Source organism: Phyllobates terribilis, unplaced genomic scaffold (assembly GCF_046119375.1).
Source record: "Phyllobates terribilis strain yellow unplaced genomic scaffold, ASM4611937v1 Scaffold_7__3_contigs__length_470593459, whole genome shotgun sequence".
Lineage (NCBI taxonomy): Eukaryota > Metazoa > Chordata > Amphibia > Anura > Dendrobatidae > Phyllobates > Phyllobates terribilis.
The window spans coordinates 318865912-318891125 of NW_027362767.1; the positions used below are offsets into that span (position 1 = coordinate 318865912).

Below are 25214 nucleotides of genomic sequence, written 5' to 3' on the forward strand. Positions count from 1 at the left end.
TGTACCAGGAATACTCTATGTCTACATTCTTCTAACCCACTAAATATTGAGTCCTGGATTGACAAGGGTCCTCTGAGATTCTACTCCCATGGTAAAGCTGACTACTTTAAGCAATTTTCCCATATCTTCAACCGGAAGCATGGATGCCCATATTCATCAGAGGAGGAGGACTCTGAAGAATACTAATCAATTAATTCCCTGGAATCTTCTAATTCTTCCTCAGAACTTGTTTCAACAGGGACGGTGTGTTTACTTCAAGAAGAGGAAGAACTGATCTGATGCATCTCTTAAAGGTATTTTTTACTTCTTCCTTTATTTACTTTTTATCAATGTGGGGCCTAATACACTGCTCAAAAAAATAAAGGGCACACTCAAATAACACATCCTAGATCTGAATGAATGAAATATTCTCATTGAATACTTTGTTCTGTACAAAGTTGAATGTGCTGACAACAAAATCACACAAAAATCATCAATGGAAATCAAATTTATTAACCAATGGAGGCCTGGATTTGGAGTCACCCCCAAAATTAAAGTGGAAAAACACACTACAGGCTGATCCAACTTTGATATAATGTCCTTAAAAAAGTCAAAATGAGGCTCAGTATTGTGTGTGGCCTCCACGTGCCTGTATGACCTCCCTACAACGCCTGGGCATGCTCCTGATGAGGTTGCGGATGGTCTCCTGTGGGATCTCCTCCCAGACCTGGACTAAAGCATCCGCCAACTCCTGGACAGTCTGTGGTACAATGGATGGTTGGTGGATGGAGTGAGACATGATGTCCCAGATGTGCTCAATCAGATTCAGGTCTGGGGAACAGGCGGGCCAGTCCATAGCTTCAATGCCTTCATCTTGCAGGAACTGCTGACACACTCCAGCCACATGAGGTCTGGCATTGTCCTGCATTAGGAGGAACCCAGCGCCAACCCGCTCCAGCATATGGTCTCACAAGGGGTCTGAGGATCTCATCTTGGTACCTAATGACAGTCAGGCTACCTCTGGCAGGCACATGGAGGGCTGTGCGACCCTCCAAAGAAATGCCACCCCACACCATTACTGACCCACTGCCAAACCGGTCATGCTGAAGGATGTTGCAGGCAGCAGATCGCTCTCCACGGCGTCTCCAGACTCTGTCACGTCTGTCACATGTGTTCAGTGTGAACCTGCTTTCATCTGTGAAGAGCACAGGGCGCCAGTGGCGACTTTGCCAATCCTGGTGTTCGGTGGCAAATGCCAAGCATCCTGCACGGTGTTGGGCTGTGAGCACAACCCCCCCATCTGTGGACGTCGAACCCTCATACCACCCTCATGGGAGTCGATTTCTAACCATTTGTGCAGACACGTGCACATTTGTGGCCTGCTGGAGGGCTCTGGCAGTGCTCCTCCTGTTCCTCCTTGCACAAAGGCAGAGGTAGCGGTCCTGCTGCTGGGTTGTTGCCTCCCTACGGCCCCCTCCATGTCTCCTGGTGTACTGGCCTGTCTCCTGGTAAAGCCTCCAGCCTCTGGCCACTAAGCTGCCAGACACAGCAAACCTTCTTGCCACAGCTCGCATTGCTGTGCCATCCTGGATGAGCTGTACTACCTGAGCAACTTCTGTGGGTTGTAGAGTCCGTCTCATGCTACCACGAGTGTGAAAGCACAACCAGCATTCAAAAGTGACCAAAACATCAGCCAGAAAGCATTGGTGCCGAGATGTGGTCCATGGTCCCCACCTGCAGAACCACTCCTTTATTGAGGGTGTCTTGATAATTGCCAATAATTTCCATCTACTGTCTATTCCATTTGCACAACAGCATGTGAAATGGATTGTCAGTGTTGCTTCCTAAGTGGACAGTTTGATTTCACATAAGTTTAATTTACTTCGAGTTATATTCTGTTTAAGTGTTCCCTTCATTTTTTTGAGCAGTGTACTTTAGAACTTTTCAAAACACAACTGAGATTCTTTGAGAGTCCTGATGTATAAAGCCAGCTTTAAAAATGTTTTAACGTAATTATATACCAGACAATGATACAAAATAGTAGTACCGTTAGGTCAGACTTAAGCCCCCGTCTCACATAACGAGATAGCTAGCGAGATCGCTGCTGGGTCACGGTTTTGGTGAATGCAACAGCGACCTCACCAGCGATGTCGCTATGTGTGACACTTTGCAGCGATCAGGCCCCTGCTGTGAGGTCGCTGATCGCTGCAAAGTGTCCTGGACCATTTTTTGGTCGTTGCCCTCCCGCTGGTCAGCACACATCGCTGTGTGTGACCAGCAGGAGCAGCGATCAGGCTGGTAACCATGATAAACATCGGGTTACTAGGGGCACACGCGCACCTAGTAACCCGCTGTTTATCATGGTTACGAGCCTGCTAAAGTGAGCGGTAACCTCCCGCTCACTGTAGCAGAGTGGTAACCATGATAAACAACGGGTTACTAGGAGCGCGTGTGCCCCTAGTAACCCGCTGTTTATCATAGTTACCAGCCTGCTCCTGCTTCAGCAGGCTGGTAACCAGGAGCAGGACATCGTGGAAAGATTCTTTCCACGATGTCACTGCTCCCCTGATCGTTGGTGAGCCTGCCTGTTTGACAGCTCACCAGCGACCACATAGCGACGCAGCAACGATCCCTGACAGGTCGTGTCATTGTCGGGATCGTTGCAGCGTCGCTAAGTGTGACGGGGCCTTAAGAGCATGAAGTCTTATCCTTCATCAAACAATTCTTAAGCCGCCTATACACACACTATTGTTTGCTGAACCTTGCAATATCAACAGGTTTAGCCGACAGTCCAATACGTCAAGGGGGCTTTGACAAATAAGACTATGTGCCCACGATGCAGAAATGCTCCGGATTTTTCCTGAGTGTTTCTGCATGTCCCTGGCAGAAAAAAACGCATGCGGATTGTACATGCGTTTTTTCAGCCAGGTAGAACCATTTGTCATGCGTTTTTCACTTGCATTTCTGCATGCGGGTTGTCAAGCGCTTTCCAAGCGATTTTAGCATCACTTGGAAAAGTGCTTGACAACTTGGTCACACTATATAAATCCATGCAACCGGCATGGATTTTATATAGTGTGCCCAAGTTAGTTAAAAAAAATAAAAATGGCAAAAAAACACAAACATGCTCACCTTTCGATGTCCCCCGGTCTCCTCCTCCGGTCTCCCCGGTGGTGTAAAAGGACCTTCCATGATGTCATTTAGTCATGTGACAGGTAAGCGGTCGCGTGACCTGTCACATGACTGAATGACGTCATGGAAGGTCCTTTTAAACCATCGCAAGCTGCCGGGGAGCCAGGACGCACCATACCGGAGACCGGAGGACATCAGAAGATGAGTATAATGTTTTTTTATTTTTATTTTAAATTCTTTTTATTACAGGTACTATGCACCCGGGTCTGGAGGAGAGTCTCCTCTTCTCCAGACCCGAGTACCATCCGCACATTGAATCGCTTAATATCCTCATGTGCACATGTAGTCATGCGGATATTAAGCTATTCAATGCAAGTCAATGGCGGCAAAAACGCCGCGCTTACGCAAAATAATTGGTAGAGCTGCGGATTTTTCCGCAAGGATTATCCGCAGCGGAAATTTCCGCAGCATGTGCACAGCACATGCGGATTATCATTGGGGAACATAGCAGAACTTCTACCAAGCGTTTAAGTGTTTCTGCGGCGGAATCGCCGCTGTGGAAACGCTTAAAAAAACGCAGAGTGGAAACACAGCCTAATTGTCGGGAGAGATAAGGATCCGGCAGGTCTGATCTCAGTCTCCCTATCCTTTTGTCGAACCCAAGATAAGCCTTGGGTTATTAACGAGTGGAACAGGCGGCCACGAGAGGTGGCAAGTTCTCCTTCAATGGAAGTCTTCATACAGAGGCTGGACAGATATCTGTCTGAGATGGTTTAGTGAATCCAGCATTGAGCAGGTGGTTGGCCACGATGACCCTGGAGGTCCCTTCCAACCAATATTCTATGATTCCAAACATTGAAGTCTACAGAAAACTGATCCCTTAATGAGGCACCCGTTTTTCTTTAATTTGTAATGCATCTTTGTTTGCTTACTGGATCCAGTAAGGAATTTATAAGGGAATTTACACAGTGAACCTCTGACCAATACAGAGTGTCAGAGTCCCTGCATGGACAGAGGTTAGGGGAAAAAAAAAAAAAAGGACATGCCAACACAGGGAGCTCACTGCAGATTGTTCAATGTACGAGCAATATTAAAACCTTAAGCCATGTTTACAGACTTTTTCTTACCTTCCAACCAATCACGGAGTTTAATTTCGCAGCAGGTAAGAGGAGCGCCCACTCTACCGGTGCTGTAGTCAGACACTGAAAGCAGAAAGAAAACACACTAATGTGGACAACCGGCCCAGACAAGCAAGCAGCACCATATGTACTACATGCGAGCAAGCAACGCATCTTGATCTTTTAAGCAGATATGTAAAATATATATATTCTCTCTATATATATCTATATATATAGAGAAAATATATAAATAGATAGATAGAATATATTCTCTCTCTCTATATATACACACACATTCTCTCTCTATCTATCTATCTAGAGAGAGAGAATAATATATATAGATAGATAGATAGATAGATAGATAGATAGATAGATAGATAGATAGATAGATAGATAGATAGATAGATAGATAGATAGATAGATAGATAGATAGATAGATAGATAGATAGATAGAGAGAGAATATATACACTCTATATATATATATACACACATTCTCTCTATATATACACACACATTCTCTCTCTCTCTCTCTATATATATATACACACACACACATTCTCTATATATATATATATATATATATATATATATATATATATATATATATACACACACACACATTCTCTCTCTCTATATATATACACACACATTCTCTCTCTCTCTCTATATATATATATACACACACACACACATTCTCTCTCTCTCTCTCTCTATATATATATAGAGAGAGAATATATATATAGATAGATAGATAGAGAGAGTATATATACACTATATATATATATATATACACACACATTCTCTCTCTCTCTCTCTCTATATATATACACACACATTCTCTCTCTCTCTATATATATACACACACACATTCTCTCTCTCTATATATATACACACACACATTCTCTCTCTCTCTCTATATATATACACACACATTCTCTCTCTCTCTCTATATATACACACATTCTCTCTCTCTATATATATACACACACACACATTCTCTCTCTATATATATATATAGAGAGAGAGAGAGAATGTGTATATATAGAGAGAGAGAGAGAGAGAGAGAGAGAGAGAGAGAGAGAGAGAGAGAGAGAGAATGTGTGTATATATAGAGAGAGAGAATGTGTGTATATATAGAGAGAGAGAATGTGTGTGTGTATATATATATATATATATAGAGAGAGAGAGAATGTGTGTGTATATATATATAGAGAGAGAATGTGTGTATATATATATAGAGAGAATGTGTGTATATATATAGTGTATATATACTCTCTCTCTCTCTATATATAGAGAGAGAGAGTATATATACACTATATATATATATATATACACACACATTCTCTATCTATCTATCTATCTATCTATCTATCTATCCACACACACACACACTAAATGGTGAGATTATATATAGCTCCATAAATATTGTCCACTTAATCAGGGAATATGGCTAATCAGTGTAAAAACCCACACCCTACACCATGGCATCTATAAATCCACCCATGACCATGATGATGTGGTATAATCCTGCACCCTTTATATTCTCCGCCTGCAATGTATTTGTAACCACAGGAAGTGACACGCTATTGTGTTATATTTTTACATCTAGGAAGTGGTTACTCCACGCACCAGAATTTACTGTAAGCCCAGCAGCCATACTAAAGCCCACCTTCAGTAATGGAACCAGCCCCACAGGTTTCTGTTAGGCCATAACCTTGACCAACTGGACAGCAGAAACAAATGTTCATAAACCTCTGGGTCTGTGGAGATAAAGGCGCCCCGCCGCACAGCATCATACGGACGTTGCCCCCCAATAAAGCTTTCACCTTTTTGAAGAGGACCCTGTAAGCGAGAAAAGGGAACACAATGAATGGGAACGTACACGACAGTTCACAAAGCTCCAGGCGCATGCTATATTACTGTACAATTAGACTGCATGACTAAGACAGGCACAAGCAGAAAGATCGAAGATTAATGGCTTTAGAAAAAGCTTGTGCAAGTGATTCCTGAGAATCAGACATCAATAGCTCATATCAGGGTAAATCAGGTCTTCAGATGGGACTCCGCCATACATAATGGAGCCATAGAAGAGCTGACAATATTGGTACAAAATGCAGCCCTTTCTTCTGTACGATTTCCATCACAAGTTCAGCTACAGCATCAGGCTATGTTGACATGCAGCGTTTTTGCTGTGTGTTATTTTGCAGCCAAAAGTTGCTCTTGGCAATAAAAACGCACGTGTCACAATTTTTTTTCGGGTGTGATTACATGTGTGCTTAGTCTACAGTACAAGTTTAGTTGTATTAACCAAAAACACTGCAAAAGTTTTTTTTAAGCTTTTTTTCCCCCACTTTCTATGCTTAAAAAAGGCTGCATGTGATCATCGACTTACTACTGTATCCATAGTCTCTGGCATTACTTACACATTACATAAGGGAGCGTCGTATCCCTTCTTTATTTGCTCCAGCTTGTAGTCATAGCCCAGCTTGAACAGGGTTCTCTGGATAACATTCATTTCTTGCACTTTGCTCATGACATTTTTGTAGATGCGATCCATGATTTCCTGTAAGAAAGTTTAGACTAGTAAGTATTCCTATAGGAAAGCATCCTAAGGATAGGCCATGTAAAAGTAGTGGTCAACCTCTTTAACCACTTCGCGCCAGAGCCTGTTTTTGCCTTCGTGACCGGGCCAATTTTTTCAATTCTGACCACTGTCACTTTATGAAGTAATTACTCTGGAACGCTTCAACGTATTCCCCTGATTCTGAGACTGTTTTTTCATGACATATTGTACTTCATGATAGTGGTAAAATTTCTTCCATATAACTTGCGTTTATTTGTGAAAAAAATCAGAAATTTGGCGAAAATTTAGAAAATTTTGCAATTTTCAAACTTTGAATTTTCATGCCCTTAAATCAGAGAGATATGTCACACAAAATAGTTAACATATAACATTTCCCACATGTCTACTTTACATCAGCACAATTTTGGAACCAAAATTTTTTTTTTGTTAGGGAGCTATAAGGGTTAAAAGTTGACCAGCGATTTCTCATTTTTCCAACAAAATTTACAAAAACATTTTTTTAGGGACCACATCATATTTGAAGTCACTTTGAGGGGTCTTTATGACAGAAAATACCCAAAATTGACACCATTCTAAAAACTGCACCCCTCAAGGTGCTCAAAACCACATTCAAGAACGTTATTAACCCTTCAGGTGCTTCACAGGAATTTTTGGAATGTGGAAAAAAAAAATTAACATTTAACTTTTTTCACAAAAATGTTACTTTAGACCCAATTTTTTTTATTTTCACAGGGGTAACAGGAAAAAATGGACCCCAAATTTTTTTGTGCAATTTCTCTTGAGCGTGCTGATACCCCATATGTGAGGGAAAACCACTGTTTGGGCGCACTGCAGGGTTCGGAAGGGAAGGAGCGCTATTAGACTTTTTGAATGTAAAATTTGTCTGAATAATTAGCAGACGCCATGTTGCGTTTGGAGAGCTCCTGATGTGCCTAAACAGTGGAAACCCCCCACAAGTGACACCATTTTGGAAACTAGACCCCTTAGGGAACTTATCTAGATGTGTGGTGAGCACCTTGCACCCCAAGGTGCTTCACAGAAGTTTATAATATTGAGCTGTAAAAATAAAATTTTCACATTTTTCCCACAAAACCGTTTTTCATCCCTTAATTTTGCATTATCATAAGGGTAATAGGATAAATTGCACCATGAAATTTGTTGTGCAATTTCTCCTGAACACGCTGATACCCCATATGTGGAGGCAAATTACTGTTTGGGCGCATGGCAGGGTTTGAAAGGGAAGGAGCGCCATTTGACTTTTTGAATGTAAAATTTGTTTGAATAATTAGCGGACGCCATGTCACATTTGTGGAGCCCCTAATGTGCCTAAACAGTGGAAACCCCCCACAAGTGCCACCATTTTGGAAACTAGACCCCTTAGGGAACTTATCTAGATGTGTGGTGAGCACCTTGCACCCCCAGCTGCTTCACAGAAGTTTATAATATTGAGCCGTGAAAATAAAATTTTCACATTTTTCCCATAAAAAATGTTTTTCATCCCCTAATTTTGCATTATCATAAGGATAACCGGAGAAATTGCACCATGAAATTTGTTGTACAATTTCTCCTGAGTACGCCGATACCCCATATGTGGGGGAAAACCACTGCTTTGGTGTACGGCAGGGTTCGGAAGAGAAAGGAGCGCTATGTTGGCTGGGATAGGCAGCAGACACCATGTCACATTTGAAGAGTCGCTGACATGCCAAAACAGCAGAAACCTCCACAAATGACCCCATTTTGTAAACTACACCTCTCAAGGAATTCATCTAGGGAAGTAGTGAGTATTTTTTAATTTTTAAATTTATACCATTGGGCATTGAAAAAATCATAATTATATTTTTACCACAAAAAAATGTTTTACCCTCAGATTTTACATTTTCAAACAGGGCAATGGGTAAAAATGGTGCCAAAATGTGTCACACAATTTCTTCTAAAAGTGTCAATACCCCATATGTGGCTGTATCGTACCGCTCAGCCGTACGGTGAGATCTGGGGGGGACGGAGTGCTATTTGACAATTGGAGAACAAATTATTGTAGAATAGGCATTTAGATTTGGGAGCACAAAATTTTCTGAATTTCTTTTGGGGGGCAAGGGTCATTTTGCTTTTCCAGAGCCTTTCTGCTACCAGTAACTTGGAAGTCCCTTATATTTTTAACAGATGACGGACCTGAGTGGGGACTAGCTTTTTTTGAGGACCGAGTTGAAGCTTTTATTGGGAACATTTTACGTAACATTTATCCGGCGCTCTAGGCTGAGCACTTACATCGGGGTTTCCATCTAAATTTCCAAGTGATGTAATTCAGATGAAACCCCTGCAGGATCCATTCACTGTAATGAGGCAGCAGAGTTACTCTGGACTCTGTCTGGCCTCTGTGTAGCGGTGTCCTTTTTTTCAGAAGTGCACAAAACTGTGGCCAACCGCACTTTTATGCACGCCTAAAACAAATGACACTGTGGGATCCCAGGCTAGACGGCATCCACAGTGGCCTATATCTGTCTCATTACAGGGAATCTTCCGTCATGGGTTCCGGCTGAATCATGTATTTCATAGATTTACACGGAAACTCTGGTGTAAGTGCTCAGCGCAGAGCGCAGGATAAATGTGAGCAGAGCCTTACTGGGATCTTTGGGGACATAATAAACAAATCAGTAGCAGGTGAAGAATTGGTTTTATTTATTTTTTACGCCGTTCCTAGTGTGATATAACTGATTAGATTACTTTATTCTTCGGGTCGGTGTGATTACAGAGATACCAGATTGATATCGGGTTTTTATGACTGACAGCTGTCACACACTAAAAGACGCTTTTTTTGCAAAATCTAGTTTTTGCATCACCATATTTTGAGAGCTATAATTTTTCCATATTTCGGCCGACAGTCATGTGACGGCTTGTTTTTTGCGGGACGAGTTGACATTTTTATTGGTACCATTTTTGGGGACGTGACATTTTTTGATCGCTTTCTATTCCGTTTTTTGGGAGGTAAAATTAACAAAAACAAACAATTCAGGAATTGTTTTTTGAGGTTTTTTTTTATGCCGTTCTGCGTGTGGTAAAAGTGATCAGGCAGCGTTATTCTTCGGGTCAGTACGTTTACAGCGATACTACACTTACTGTATTTTTTTTATGTTTTGGCGCTTTTACACAATAAAACTATTTTATAGAAAAAAATATTTTTTTTGCATTGCTTTATTCTGAGCGCTATAACTTTTTTATTTTTCGGCTGATGGAGCTGTATGGCGGCTTTTTTTTTGCGTAACAAGATGACGTTTTCAGTGGTACCATTTTTATTTCTATTTTGTTTTTTGATCGCATTTTTTTCCACTTTTTGTTTGGCAATATGATGAAAAAGCATATTTTTTTGCTCCGTTTTTTATTTATTTTTATTACGGTGTGCACAGAAGGAGTTAATTAGTGTGACAGTTTTATAGCTCGGGTTGTTTCGGACGCGGCGATACCAAATATGTGTACTTTTTTTGGTTTTGTAAAAATATACGGATTTATTGGTTTAATATTTTATTTATTTATTTTTATTTATTTTGTGATTTTTTTATTAATAGTTTAAAAACTTTTTTTTTTACTTTTTTTCACATTTTTTCTTAGTCCCTGTATGGGACATTAATTTTTATTTTTCTGATCTCTGATCTCATGTAATGTAATAGACATATATTACATTACATGAGATCTTCCCTGACTGTTTCAGTCAGAGTCTCCTGTCTGGCTACAGCAGCAGCTGAGCCAGACAGGACACCATATATGGCAGAGCTGGAGGCGGTCATGTGACCTCCAGCTGCCATAGCAACCCCAGGTCCTGGAAGGACTCGGAGGTCTTCGGAGAGGTAAGTTGACGACCCCCTCTCCTCCTGCTGTGTCCTATATGCCGCGATCACAATAGATCACAGCATATAGAAGACAGCTAAGGGTTAACATCACTGGGACCTGATCTAATCAGGTCCCGATGATGTCCCCTGTCAGAGCTAACGCTCTGCACCGGAATAGCAGCGCTTGCAGGACCCTGGGGGTCCTGAGCGCTGCGAGACCACCCACCGTTTTTAAACGTCGGCGCTGCACAGAGCCCGGCAAGCGCCGACGTTTATCTACAGTGGGCGGTCGGGAACCGGTTAATAAGAGAATCAGGATCTGTACAGAATTCTGCAAGCATCGGAGCTTCCCAAGCCGGACTCGCCACACCTTACACAGAAACTAATACTTACAGGCACAGCCGCCATCAGTGTGGGCCTCAGCACACTGCAGTCACCTTTACTTCCCTTCTTAATTTTACTGGACTGTAAAGACAAAAAACAAGGAGATGAGCAATAGATTAAAATAAACTATTTACAAAGTGCAAAGCCATTCACCTACTTTGTGCTCCACACAAGGGTGTTTTGGGATCCCCCCCAACAATACTGTCATGCCGCTGACTTTTAAAGATAAGCCTTCATAGGTCTGCAAATGGCAGACAGATCCCTAACCACTAAGAGCTGCATTAGCCAAGTGAGACGGCTTTGAAGTTAGAGCCAGACACTGAGCAGAATTTTCATCGTGAAATTCATGGAAGCAAAGATTTAGTTCTGTACAGATGATAGAAGGTAAAGCCACACAGCCCCTTTAACATGGCGTTTATGTATCATCTCATTTCTCAGTCGGCTGTAAAAGTGGGATGAGATTTTGTCAGCTATTCGCAGTAATAAAATTTCTGGAATTTGGCTTGCATAAGAATTCCTGAACAACCGAAGAATCCATTATACAAGGCCCAGCTTATTCAGGAAGGATAAGGAGCACACAGCTGGCTCAGTCACCTGCGCGATTCAGTGGGGGCTTCACAATATTATACACCGGCTGACATTTTCTAGTGGTCTATTAGCATTTTACCACGTGCTAATGTGTAGCTGTAGCATTACATATCTTACATGCGGTTACCATTTGGACCCCTTGTTCCTGCCATATACTTTTTATAGGCTGAGATATGAGGCTTAAACACTTTGGTGGCAGACAGGTTAGCGGACACATTCCCGGCCATCACACCAGCTCCTCCTCCCGGTACAAGGCACATTCATTCTCGGATGCCCGTACATGTGCAGGTTTTGATGCAGCGTCAAACCCAATAGAGGATTTATATTTATTAAAGTGGAGGAGAAACAACAACAACCTGGCTATAGGCCTCCTGCTAAAAATACAGCGTGCTATAGGCCTCCAGCTAGGGTCCACGGTCGGCTTCTCCCAGCACTGCTTTGGCAGTGGCGCTGGGAAAAGCTTGTCATGGGCTCTTTCAAAATTATATATTTCTCTGAAAAAAAAAAAAAAAAAAAGTGTATGAGAAAAACATAACTAGGTGCATCCATGTAGCCAGGATCACATTCATGCTGCCTGTTTGGACAGCATGAATCAAGTGACCAGTTCCCTTTAAGTGATGAGGGTGTAATGCCTCACGGCCAATGTAGTGCTGGTGTAGGAAAGTTGATCACACTAATGCATAACCCTGGAGATTCCAGCAAGTCCCAAAAGCAGACTACCCAGTGGTCCGCTCATAATTGGTGAATCTTCTGGCAAGAACAGATTGTTCAAAATGGACAAACCTTTCAAATCCTCGGCCAGTCACTGCTTATTTCACTACTCCGATGGTGGCTGACACCACTGGTGCCGTCAGTGATTGGCTTCAGAAGTCAGTTGTCAGTATGACATTGCTGTAGCCTAGTTACCAGTGAGGCTATAAAGGGTGAATATGGGTTTATTTCTTATTTTATCAGTTAAGCAAATCACTTTTTTTAGGCTCAGAAAACCTGCTTAATGAGAAGATAGACTATACAAGCAATTCACCGGCAGTAAAGCCCACATTTTACAGTAGTATCGGCGAGCCCCTCGGGAATATCCTGCCATGCTCTACGTCACTCAGATACTCCCCCGGAGTGAGATTATCATTTTCAATTATTTACGTCTTCCTCCTTGGCTGGCAGAGCCGGTCGTATTCTTCATGCTTAACTCACAGCTAATTGTAGAGCAGCCGCATTAGACACAAAGCTTTTCATTCAACATGCTAGTCAATGAGTAAAGGTTTTACGCTGGGTAAATCTGGCATCGTGCCTCGAAGCGGGGACGGATGGCGAAGTCTAGGTCAATGTATGAGAACAATAATCCACTTCACAACAGGCAGAGCATTAAGTGTGTAGTTTAGGAAACTTGTCAACTTTCTCCTACGCAACAAAGCAAGCGTAAAAGGATCGCGAGATCACGAGAAACAAAGATTCTATGGCATAAAAGAAAAGCAAAACAATTCATGTAATAACTAATGCCACCCCGCCCAAGTGCAGGAGATAGAAGAATAGCTTATGTATTTAATTCCTATTCTCCCTTTAATTGTGACAATAACCACACACACTGTTCAGGCTCCCCATATTGGAAGGGTTGTTCCTGTAACAAATCAACTCTCCATATACTGACTTTCTGCGTTTATGTACAGTAGTCAACGTGCGGCGGCCGATCTGCAAGTGGAGGCAGAGTCCTCGGACCACCTCAACTTCCCTGCAGACACTGCAGCCAGGGTACAGATCTCCAGATGACACGAAGGGCAGGGGTAGACGGCTGTAGAGCCTCATCCGAGAGAATCCGGCCGGTGCTTAGAGTCTGCTCACAGAAGTTAGAGAAAGAAGAATTTCTCCATGTTCTCCATTGTGTCAGTGTGCTGAACTCAGACTGCACTCAGATGTACTCTGAGTGCAGTCCGATGTTTTCAAACGCACTCATTGACTTGCATGGCTGAGTACGATAAGAATATCTGATCAAACTCTGACATACAGCAATTTTTTCCTTGGACAGACTGACTAAGGGAAAAATAAATAAGACCTGTGCACAGCTCCATACACTGGTCCGAGTGTGATCCAATATTTTGTTGCATCGCACTCAGACCAAATACATGATCATCCGCATGAGCCGTAAAGCTTTTTATGACTGTGTACACATTCAGGGGTTTCCTCCTCCCCGCCCCCTCCATAAAAAAACATCTCAAAACCAAGCATGTGATGATTCTACAGCAAAGAAAGCCTTTGCAATTAATACTGTGTTGCCCCTACAATAACATCTAAACTCATTATAAAAGTCAGCCCTCATAAGACAAGAATACACCTGAACATACAGATAGACACTTTTTTGTTATATGTCCTTACCTGGTCAGAGAGTGTTAATGGAGAGGAGTAACCTATTCTACATCCATAGGTAACGCATGATATCTCTGCAGTCATCTCTAGCACATGTGCTAAAGGCAAGTAACCAATGTAGGTATCTTTGGGTCTGCAAAACAGAAAATAATACATGTATCTAATATCAAAAGCACACTAACAAAAACCAGTGTTGTGCCAACTTCATAATTTCTCCCAGAAATGTAGAAGTAGACAACTGGGCGTAACCATTTTCCCCATTAATGGGCAGCATCTTGAAATGTACCTGCAATTGACAGGTGGAATGGCAACACTCAAATTCCAATTTATTCGCACAATTGCAGGAGGAACGGCACTGGCCCTTTTATATATTTTTTTTTAATCACTTACTATAGGTAATGTTTATTGTATGCACTCTGCAATTTTTTTAAATATAGCAAGACCTCTTGAACCGAATACGGTGCCAAAACAACAGACCAAGCACCAAAACTCGGTGAATCATGTTACAGACGCTGTGTAATGCAACCCCGATAGTCAATTATGTGCCAGGCTACTACATAAAACCTACGTTTTCTGGATATTCAACCTAGAATACCCATTAAAATTAACAGACCCACAAATGGGACAGACTTAAATATGTCATTATAACCCCAAATTAAGCATCAAAGCATGAAAACGTACCCAAGTCCAGGTATCCGTTCACACTGTCCAGACATGCCAGCTATTAGATTGCTGTGTACCATCATCACGCCTTTCGGTCTGCCAGTTGAACCGCTGGTATACATCACCACCGCTAGGTCTGTGGGCAACGGCCGGCTGGAAGGGTTGCTCACTAAACGTAAAAAGGGAGAAACGTTCTGTTCAGACATCTACAATCCATCAGCTGCTGTATCAGAGCAGATACGCACACCTCCAAAAAGGATGTTGTGATTTGCTTTCCCCGTCACTTACACTCTCCATCTCCATACTGGTCCTGTGTGTCCCACCGCCCAGCATGTTCCCTCATACACCAAGAAATCTCACTGCACCTATGTGACACTCCTGGTACACGTGCCAGGCCCTAATTGTAGGAGCTATCGAATACTGCTCAGCAGTAAGAGAGGTTACCCAATCCCACCACACCCAATATAAGGGAATCATTGGGCTGGGAAAGAACTGCCTACTGCACAAGGGCAGAAGAGACTGACGTTAGTACACAATGCGGTAATACAATATCTTACTTGGGATGATAATAAATAATATACACACAGTTTGGCATCAGCCCCGATCGCCTGCAATGTTGCTTCCTTTGTTATTGCAGCTGGATTTTATAGAATTTGTGCTTTCACTTTATTGCATTGCAGCTTGATGAATGCTGTATCTCATCAGTAGGCCCAAACTAATCAGCCATCATTTACTGATCTGCAGAAAGCCACTACACAGGCCAGGATATCTGTTCATGAGCAAGCTGGATGATAAATGCTGTATCTGCGTACTAAGAATCCCATTGTAAGTTTCTCAATATACCGCAATGTAGTCACACTTACAGTTCTCCTGCTTGGCCCCCAGCTCCTCCACCTCTTCCATGTTATGTACTTCTAGGAATGCAGGATATTCGGACTTGTTGATGTTCTTCCCAACATAGATAATGTGCTTGATGTTGATGACTTGTGACAACACACACTGAATGCAAAAGGAAATCCACAATAAGGTCCGGACCATACAAGTATAGGACTGGTTAATACAAGACATGCAGAGGATAGGGAACACACCTTGAGCTTTGTTTCTAGGAGCTCAGAGCTGGTGATGAGGTGAGTAGCTCCAGACTCGTTCAGCCCAAAGGCAACAGCGTCTTCTCCAAGAGTAGCATACAAGGTGACCACTGCACAAAGAGCCAGAAATTAACACCTCATTCTACATCATTGCACATTGTTCTACAAAGTATACACACAAGTTAAAGGGGTGTCTCCTGAAGACAATATCTGAAACTATTCCCCATTTGGAGATCCCGTACTTAGGACTTCTCTATGAATGAGTGTCTCCTGTATTGGGGGACTTGAGCCTTCCCTGTATTACATGGACAGCTATTTATCTGAATGGCCTTCTTAAAATACTTTATTATAATACTACAGACGCCGCTGCAGGAGAAGTGGCGAGTTACCACAACTTCCCCTGTCAGCTGTTTTCTTCAGGTGTCAGGAGCAGGTCCGAGAGCAATCAGCTGATGGAGGCATCTAAAGAGGGTTTTCTCCAGAGGGAGCTCCTAGAAGGCCATGTTCACATATGCTTTGGAGAATAACAAATTCTATAAGATTTAATGGGAAGACAAGCAATGCATGATTTTCTGAACCATGACAGACATATGGACCGTGGTAACTGATGTAAGGAGGATCCAGCGCCATAGTACACTTTGGTTTCTCCTCTTTGGCCAAGAGATGAGGATCCTCTGCAGAACACCCCAGCGGTGCATATGAAAGGTGATTTTATAAACAAAATAGCTAACTATGCATTATTTTTAAGTTTAGGGCTCACAGCAGTATCACATCTGCATTACCTACAACTTTCTCCCTTTAAGGGAAACATTGAGGTCATTCACAAAAGTCTTGGTAATCCCAACAGTTTCACATCCCCATGAAGTCTTGGCCTTCGAGTCTACCTTACTATGTGGCAGTAAAAAGCCATAGATCACAAAGGACTTGAATATATCTTTATGAAAGTCATGCATTGAGGCTGAATGAAATTTTTACCAAAATAATTAAGACTGGCCTAATATGCGCGTATACTCCGTATGAAGAGGGGTGTAAGCCACTGCTAGACACCTCCGGTGGCAGCTTATCTTCCAGAGATGAAAAAGATCAGACCCTTTACACCAACATGTCTGATCACCATTCCCCCTCAGTTTTCTGCAGTTGAGGGAAACCCTCCATAGATGGTCGACCAGCCCTGCCAAAACTGCTGGGTTCAAACAATATACATGTCATAGGATATGGTTATAGTATGCCATTATTTCTAGATCTTTGGGGGCTTATCCGTCAATATGCCGCTCAGTCATCCACCTTGGGTGGGCTCTATTCACCTGCACCAAGGGGAGATGGTTCTGTTACTGGTCACAAATGGACCTTGGTCTCGTTTCCATGATCAGATCATACCAATCAGATCTAACCTAGCAACTTGCTACAATTCAAAGAGGGGGACATCCCATTAAGAGAACATTGTAGATGAATATGTATTAGTATAGAACACTAAAAAAGGAATTGAAAATGCACAGCGTCATTACATTGTAGAAAAATGAGGAAGTTACTAAAATGTATGGATGTTGCAGGAGAAAACTGAAATGTTATGTCAGCCACAGACGACAAAGCCCCGAGGTTTGGCACGTTATCTCACAGAAAGCAGCTTTACCAAGTACTGTAACCCCATAGTGAGCATATGGGGCCGCGTGTCAGACCTGTAATCATACAGCAGGATGGCGATGGTCGGCTCTGGAGCGCGGATAGTACATGACCTTTCATTGCAGTATTTTTAGACTCCTCTCTAAGCTTTATTGAGCTGCAGTTATGGAGGATCTGTCACCGCTCCAGACATATCCGTTTTAGCAAATTCTTCATTCACCATAATATAACAATTGGAGCATTTTTTATAAGATCTCCTGGGAAAGTAATATTAAGCCTACACTTAGTAACAGGACCAGGACATACAATTTTAAATGCATCAATCCTCTACTTCCAGGAAAATAAGAAAAACAAATAAGGGTGAAAAATAATGTGTAGAAGGAAGAAAGTTGCTGCCGCATTCTGATGGCTTCAATCCCGGGAGAATTGTGTCTGGTGATAATGGGGGATAACTTGGATGCCCCATACACATCAGATGGTCAGAGGATCTCACCTAAATCAACAGGTTTTGCTGACTTTGAACTATGGTGCTTGCAGGCCTGAAAAAGGGAACCAGTCATGTGAAGTGTTCTCTGATCTGTGAGCTGGATGTTATACACGTTCTGTGGGGAAAGTTTCAGTAAATCTTGCATTTTATTCACTGAAATCCTTGGTGTTTGTATGTATAGGAGTCCAGTGGGCAGTCCTACTAGTGACTGACAGCTATCTCTGAATGCACTCACACAGGAAGGACTGTCGATCAATAGTAGGACATCCCACTGGACTCAAGCATGCACAGCAGGGATTTCCATGATCAAAATACAACTCTACAGAATATTTTGCATCATTCTGCTCAGCATCTTCTCTATACTGTGCACAGATCGGACTGCATGTGCAGCATGGCAAGTTCCCTTTAAATCAGACATGTCCGAAGTGACATGGCCGTCCGTCCACGTTACACAGATGACAGCAGTTCATGTAATTTCATCTAAATCTGCTGACACCACAGAGTAAGGGACTGCCAGATCCTCTCAAATATAGGAGACCGAAGCAGCACTCAGTTTTTCACCACCCAGGCAATGCTGAATCAGGTTACTCTGTGGACTTGTACCAGAAATCCTGAAGGACATAACCTAGTGAATGGGTGAGGAGGGGGTACTATAGACTTAAATGAAGTAGAAAATACCTACATAAAAAAAAAAAAAAAAAAACTGCATATGCATTTTTAATAAAGGGCTCACAAATAGTCCTAGCACGACTATCAAAGCTTAAACAGAGTTTCCCCCCCCCCCAAAAAAGCAATAAAAAAAAAAAAAAAGCATGTTTAGAAAAAAAAAAACGTAATGAAAAAAGGTACAAGTAAACCAAGTTTACTAATTGATGCAGTAATTCTGCACCATCAGAAGAGCACCATATACTCATTGTGGGATGTTTGGACAGGCCAACCACACTTCTATCACCAATCGTTCTTGGCAGCACCGATGCTGTGTAGACAGGACAATGCATCTCTGCAGAGAACGGTGAAGCTTACAACTCAATTCACCCGATGAACAAGTGTCTGTGTGTGTCCAGCGGCTGATCGACAACCTGTTTACACAGTCTTGATATTTAGGAAGTGAGTGTTCCTATAAATCAGGCAGTGTAAGGCGCCCTATATCACCCACAGCCACTCATTGATTTTCCGCTGTGTACAGAATAGGCCGTGTGCTCTTGGCCAGACTTAATCTATTACTAAACCAGGTGCGATAAAATAGCTACTATAAAAGTGAAGTTCTCAGTATCCATTCCAGCTATCATTAAAGTGATATCTTATCTAAACTTAATTAGTGGAGATTACTTACAAGGAAAGTTGTACTTGAAGCATGCTTGTGCGGTAATCATCCACTCCACCCTGGTCTCGCAGAAAATGGCAACTGTGCTCCTCGGCTTCAGGTCCAGGGCAGCCAAACCACTTCCAAGATGGTTGACTCTGGTATTAACTTCTTCATAACTTAACCACTTATATTCCCCTAAAATTAACTGATCGAAGGGAAAGAAATTATAACATCTGCATCACAGGAGGTATTTTTTAAAAGCAGTGTTCTCTAACAAAAAAAAATGTAGAATTTTGGGGGTCCATTTATTCCCATGGCTGCTAGGATTCCTATTAATAGAATGAAATTAGTGGTCCCCTGCACTATTTGCATTATTTTCTTGTACACTTGTTTTTGCTATTAAAATAAGCAAATTTACTGACAAAGCTTACAAAAGTGTGAGTGGAGCACAAGAGGTTACAAAAAGAAAAATATATTTACAAAAGCAGCAAGACTGTAAGAACATGTAAATGTTGCACACTTGTCCTCCGATATAGCCCATACCCATTTTCTTAAATCTTACGGATATATAAATGGCCCAAACTGTTCTGAATGACTATTAAATGTACTGAAAAACAGTACTTTATTAAAATGTTGAAAATAAATACAATTTGCCATTTTTTGGGGGGTTTAAGGGCATTCAAATGTAAAAGTGACCTGGCGACACTATTCTTCAGCTCAGTATGATTAAGGGGACACAAACTTATACATATCTTATTAAAGTTGTGAAAAAAAAACAAACTGATGTTTGAAAATAAATATTTGGTGGGTGTCGCCATTCTCAGTCCCATAACTTTACATTGTCCATGGAGCTTTGCAAGGGAGTGTTTTTTGAGTGACAAAATGGTTTTTATTGGCAAAATTTGGGAGTACATATGGCATTTTGAACGCCTGTGGCTCACTGTTAAGGTTTCTGCCTGCAAAGGGAATCTGTCAGTAGGGTCAAACCTCCTAGTCTATATGGACATGTAGGTCATAGGAAGCAGAATAAAATGATATTTTACCATCTGCGATCTGATGTCTTATTCCAGAGAAATCTATGTTTTTCTTATATATAAATGAGCTGTTAAGATCTATGGGCCAGACATAGATCTCCCGGAGAATCAGCCTCCAGAGCTTATTTTAAATGAAAGGGGGAGTCTTACATGGTCAGATAAATTAGATGGAAGGGTCTACACAAACTGATGATTAATACAGAAGCGTCCTGTGTAGTTACGCAGGATGTGGACTGACTGACGCTAGCCAGATACTTATTCGCAGACGCGTGCTACCCTCTTCCAAGGGCCCCTGTGTAGCTAAACTGGATGCCCGTGCAGTACGTTCACAACTATGCAATCAGCACTGAGAATCAGCTGCAACTCATGCATCATGTGGACTCTAGTAATGACTAGAGAGTTAAGAGATTACTAGTGAACCGATTAGCTAATTAGTCTAAAGTGAGCCAACGTTTAATCTCAAAATCTGTTGGTTTATCATGAATTGGACCCATCTTTATTCCCGGCAGCCAGGAACAGCACTAAACCTATTAAAAGCGGACACACTAGGAACACTTACCTTCTTGAAAACTTTGCCGTTTGGTTGCTTCTCATTCTCCTCGCTCAGGATCTCCCTTGTGCCAAGACAATCTTTCTGGCCAAATTTTGCCACAGCGTGTTGAAACAGTTTGTCCAAAGTATCAGCTCCGGGAATGTCTATGGTGGCCAGGGAATCAAAGTGGCTGAGGGCCCGGTAGGGGCTTCCGATTTTCTCCGACACAGGCTTTGCTTTTATCCTTTTAGCCATAGCCTTTCTCTTCTTAGCATTGGTGAGAAAATACCACGGTAAAAAGGTAAGAGTGCTGTACACAAACATTAAAAGGTAGACAGGCAGCAATACAAGAGTGCACACTTCTGCTTTAAGCTTCATGACGCTGGAATTAATATCCCGGCTCGGCTCCAATCAATATTCTTTGGGTTCTTAAGGCAAATTTATAAAGCAGCGGCTGTGATTGTTTACCCAAGGCAGCAGCGCTAGATCACAAGCATTACTTATCACTTTGCAGCGATACTACTGTTTGTTAGTCTTTGGAAGCCAAGACTTGAGATCTGTGCAGCCAGCCAGAAAGCAGAAAAGAAGAGAGAGAGGACACGTTAGTCACACTGTAAGTGAAACCCCACTGCCCATTAAACATTAAAGACAACGTGAAGGATGCCAACATAACCAGGCTGTCAGTCAAAGAGCGGGCATCGTCCGGTCTAAATCCTCCAACATGTTGCTCAGTCTCATGTGGAGAGGGCAAAAAGGACGTCAGCAGAAATGTACGATGAGATACATCTTAGCAAAAAGGTTAATATTCAGGAAGTTAAATATTTATTCTTTTGCAAAACATGTGTCGAAATTGGAAAAAGTGCTTAACCTGTCTGGTGCTATGAGTCATCTGTGCGCACAGGAATTTAGTCATCTCGTGTTAAATTCAACAGCTATGTGACATCTCACATTTCAGAATTTTCTATCTGAGTGTTTTATGCTTCTACTCCTTGAAGACACCAAGGATTTCATCTATATCCAGCTGCTTTTATACACAGCGTACCAGCTGCACGATTACAGAGCTGTGAGCAGTGTGTGTGCTTCTCCCATCAGGGAAAGAAGGAGTTAATGGGTGTTCTGGCATGTGCGCTAATCCTAAACAGGACGGCAGATGTATTTCCACCCCATGTCATATAAACAAGTTCTGCCTCTTCAGATAGTGCCTCGCTATGCATGTGCACATCTGTAATCATCGCAACCTAGATTTACTGTCCGGGACGTTGGATTAAGTGCTGGGAAAAAAAACTAAAAATCTGCTGTCAGAACCGGTATTACATTATAACAGGCGGACCAAACAAAGCCATGTCGACAGCTTGTAAAATGGCTTAAATATCTTGACATCTTGCTATAAATGGGGGCAAGTACAACATTTAAGTACTTAAAGGGGATGTCCAGGACCAAGTTATTGATGATCTATCCTTACAGTAGGTAATCACAATGACACCTGCGGCTGCAAAAAGTACATGGTACAGAGCCCCAGCGCGCGTCCCAGAGCCCCAGCGCGCGTCCCAGAGCCCCAGCGAGCGTCCCAGAGCCCCAGCGAGCGTCCCAGAGCCCCAGCGAGCGTCCCAGAGCCCCAGCGAGCGTCCCAGAGCCCCAGCGAGCGTCCCAGAGCCCCAGCGAGCGTCCATGTCCTCTAACTTTTTAAAAAATTGTATAAAAACGTCAGCAGTCTGACTCCAGATTTAAGACTGAGCATTTAGTAAATGAGGCAGAGATGCCCGTGGTACAGTCGGCATATGTAGAGAACACAGTCCTGGTTATGTTCGTTATCCCAGTACAAAAATAGATAAGACATTACTATTAACTGTGAAAATGAACAAAACATGACAATGTTTTCCAGCACAATGGTGTGAAATGCACCTGTGTGCACAAGAAAGAGACCAAACCCCACCAGTGTGTGAGAGGAGACCCCATGGACAGAGTGGATTAGTGGAAGCTTTATGCCACAGACACAGCAGGGTTATACCCAGCCTTTTCCTTATGTGCCAACACAGATCACACCCAATAGAGGAGAGAGGTATATAGGAAAGTGCTTACAAATTAAAAACAGTAAAACACACAAACACAACAGCAGCAATGTGCAATAAAGCAGTAGAGTAGGTGATCTAACATGCCTAAAAGCAGGTCATCATCAGAGAAGGTGGTCGAGACACAATCTGATCATACTAGGTACAGTCAGAATAAATGCATTTTATACCTCATTATGTTATTGTGAGGAATACTTATGTGTTCACGGTTAAACCACAAATTTCATTTTGCAAAAGTCACAGTAAGTGATAACTTTGTAAGGCATTTGGCACAGAATATCCTGGTCATGGATTGTGTTTATGGTTCGGTTTTGTTTTTTTATACGGTCCCTCTTATAAATAAGCCAGTGGTCTATAGTGATCACATTTTGCCATTAGGTTTCAATTATACGTGTAGTGCCCGAAATAAATAAAGTCCCTTCCCCCTCGGTAAATCTGGTAGCAGGTTTATTGGATACAACACTATCTATACACAAAACCTCAGGGAGCAAAGTGCTACAAAGTGGGGCACAAGTAAATGGTAACATGGCTTACTGTACCTGTAGAGATAGAAGTATGGAGCTTTACTTCTACTCTTAAATTGCGCCGGCCATAGACTTTACTAACCGTTGCTTGTATCCAGAGGAAAGCACAGCTACCACAACAGCATAAAAGACACTTTCTAATTAGCCTCCAAAATAGATTTCATGAAGTTTGCTTTTAAGGAGCGGAGCGGGCAGCTGCCTGGCAGGATATCAAGAGTGGAAGAGGCGGGCAGGGAACGGCTTCTACTCCACCGGCGATGCCCGGCACACATATCTGGACAGCAGCTTCCAGTCTGACAGTTTACCCAGTAGAAAAGTGTTTTATTATTATTGCTACATGAAATTAGCACAAGTATACCCTGCCATGTGGAGTGAACCCTTAATGGCAAAAACAGGAAAATCCTGCCGTGTCACTCAGAACTATGACGCAAGGTAGATGTTACTTGCTTAACATTTTAAAAGGGATTTACGCAAGAAAGGGACCGTCCCCATAACCACAGGAGTATAACACCGCTATGTAACCTGGCATCTTCTACAACATACAACACTAGCCAAAACATGCGAACTCAGAAGAGGGGCATACTTACAGAGGGGTCTGCTCTGGGGAGTTATTTTCTGCAATCTGCAAGAAGAAAATAAACAAAAATAGATTTCAGACATTTATAGACGCATCGCAAATATTTGGTTCAATATTAACTAGGAGGGATATAAATGGATGACATAGTAATATTTACACCGCCAGGTCAAACCGTCCTGACAAAGCTCTACAAACACCACGTATCAAAAGGTCAACGACTATCAGGAGACAGTGACCCTTTGCTATGGGGCATGGACAGGTCAGTAGCATCTCACATGACATGCAAGCTCCAGACTCCCCCAATAACCAGAGAGTGGATATAACCCCAATGGGACAGAGAATTAGTGCAGGTATGTTAGTACAGCACTCAATATGGGAGCCACGTGCTGCAGAGGCACTCCTCCTCCCCGAGAGGGTGAAGCCGGCCGGTCACAATATCGCCACATAGAAATGTTTGCAGCAGTTATCAGTGCACACATACAGGAGGCTAAACCTGTTGTACAAGCTGCTATCAGTAATTAGGTGACAGATGCCGCCATCATAAAAACAAACCTGCATTAAAAACAACACTCCTTCTACCTGACCCCTAAAATGTCAGTTCAGAGGACGACTATAGGAAAAACATTGTGCTCTTATGGCAAGAGATAGATTATCTATGGTCTCCATCAGATAAGACAGACAGTTCTCAGAGGAAATGCCATCCAGTAAAAGGCTTTATAGTCCCACTCAACCTGGATGACATTATTCCTACACTCTGGCGGACACATACAGAAGAGGCCCCTATAGGGGCTCTTCGCTGTCCAATAGGTCATCATAATGCACCATTCCAATGTTTTAGAGGTGTAAATAGGACCATGTGGCAGCACAGGTTGCACTAATGGCATGTCCACCCCTGCTCCGACACCATATATACAGACTACTCTGAAGATTTATTAAAGCACCACTTCAGCAGGTTTTATTATTTCAGTGCTATAGGAACGTAAAAGGTCCCTGCACCTAATATTATACTCCCCACCTGCCGCCTTCTGCTATTCCCAGTGCCGCTCACATCCTGCAACTTCTGACTGACCGGAAGTCAGAGGTAACGATCACAAACTCTCAGTGCAAGTATACGAGAGCCTCGTTTTGACCACGTTCTGGCGAGTTGTGACTTCCGGATCACGTAGCGAACACTCGAGTGATCCAACAGGTCACAACCTGCTGGAGACCGTCCAGAGCTGCGCTGAGAACAGATGAAGACGGCAGCTGGTGGGTAGAAGACTAAGGCCATGGCCCCACTATAAGTATTTTTAATCAGGAGTAGGAGCCAAAACCAGGTGAGGAACAATCAGAGAAAAGGTAGAATAAAA

The 25214-nt window shown here is 42.4% G+C and overlaps 1 protein-coding gene across 5 annotated transcripts in view; it reads right to left on the reverse strand.

Moving 5' to 3' along the window:
- Positions 1-25214, reverse strand: part of ACSL4 (acyl-CoA synthetase long chain family member 4) — a 128794-nt gene that overhangs the window by 17920 nt on the left and 85660 nt on the right. For 3 of the 5 annotated variants that reach the window (XM_073641124.1, XM_073641122.1, XM_073641123.1), the window contains exons 2-12: positions 23876-23910; positions 20723-20962; positions 19157-19334; positions 15717-15826; positions 15492-15627; positions 14647-14797; positions 13975-14098; positions 11029-11100; positions 6654-6793; positions 5900-6072; positions 4239-4313 (exon numbers count right to left, since the gene is read on the reverse strand). In XM_073641124.1, coding sequence (XP_073497225.1) covers positions 4239-4313; positions 5900-6072; positions 6654-6793; positions 11029-11100; positions 13975-14098; positions 14647-14797; positions 15492-15627; positions 15717-15826; positions 19157-19334; positions 20723-20950 — 1387 coding nt within the window. In that variant the 5' untranslated portion in view covers positions 20951-20962; positions 23876-23910. Of the gene's footprint in view, positions 1-4238; positions 4314-5899; positions 6073-6653; positions 6794-11028; positions 11101-13974; positions 14099-14646; positions 14798-15491; positions 15628-15716; positions 15827-19156; positions 19335-20722; positions 21253-23875; positions 23911-25214 lie in introns of all 5 variants that reach the window. The other 2 variants (XM_073641120.1, XM_073641121.1) reach the window with 1 other exon arrangement.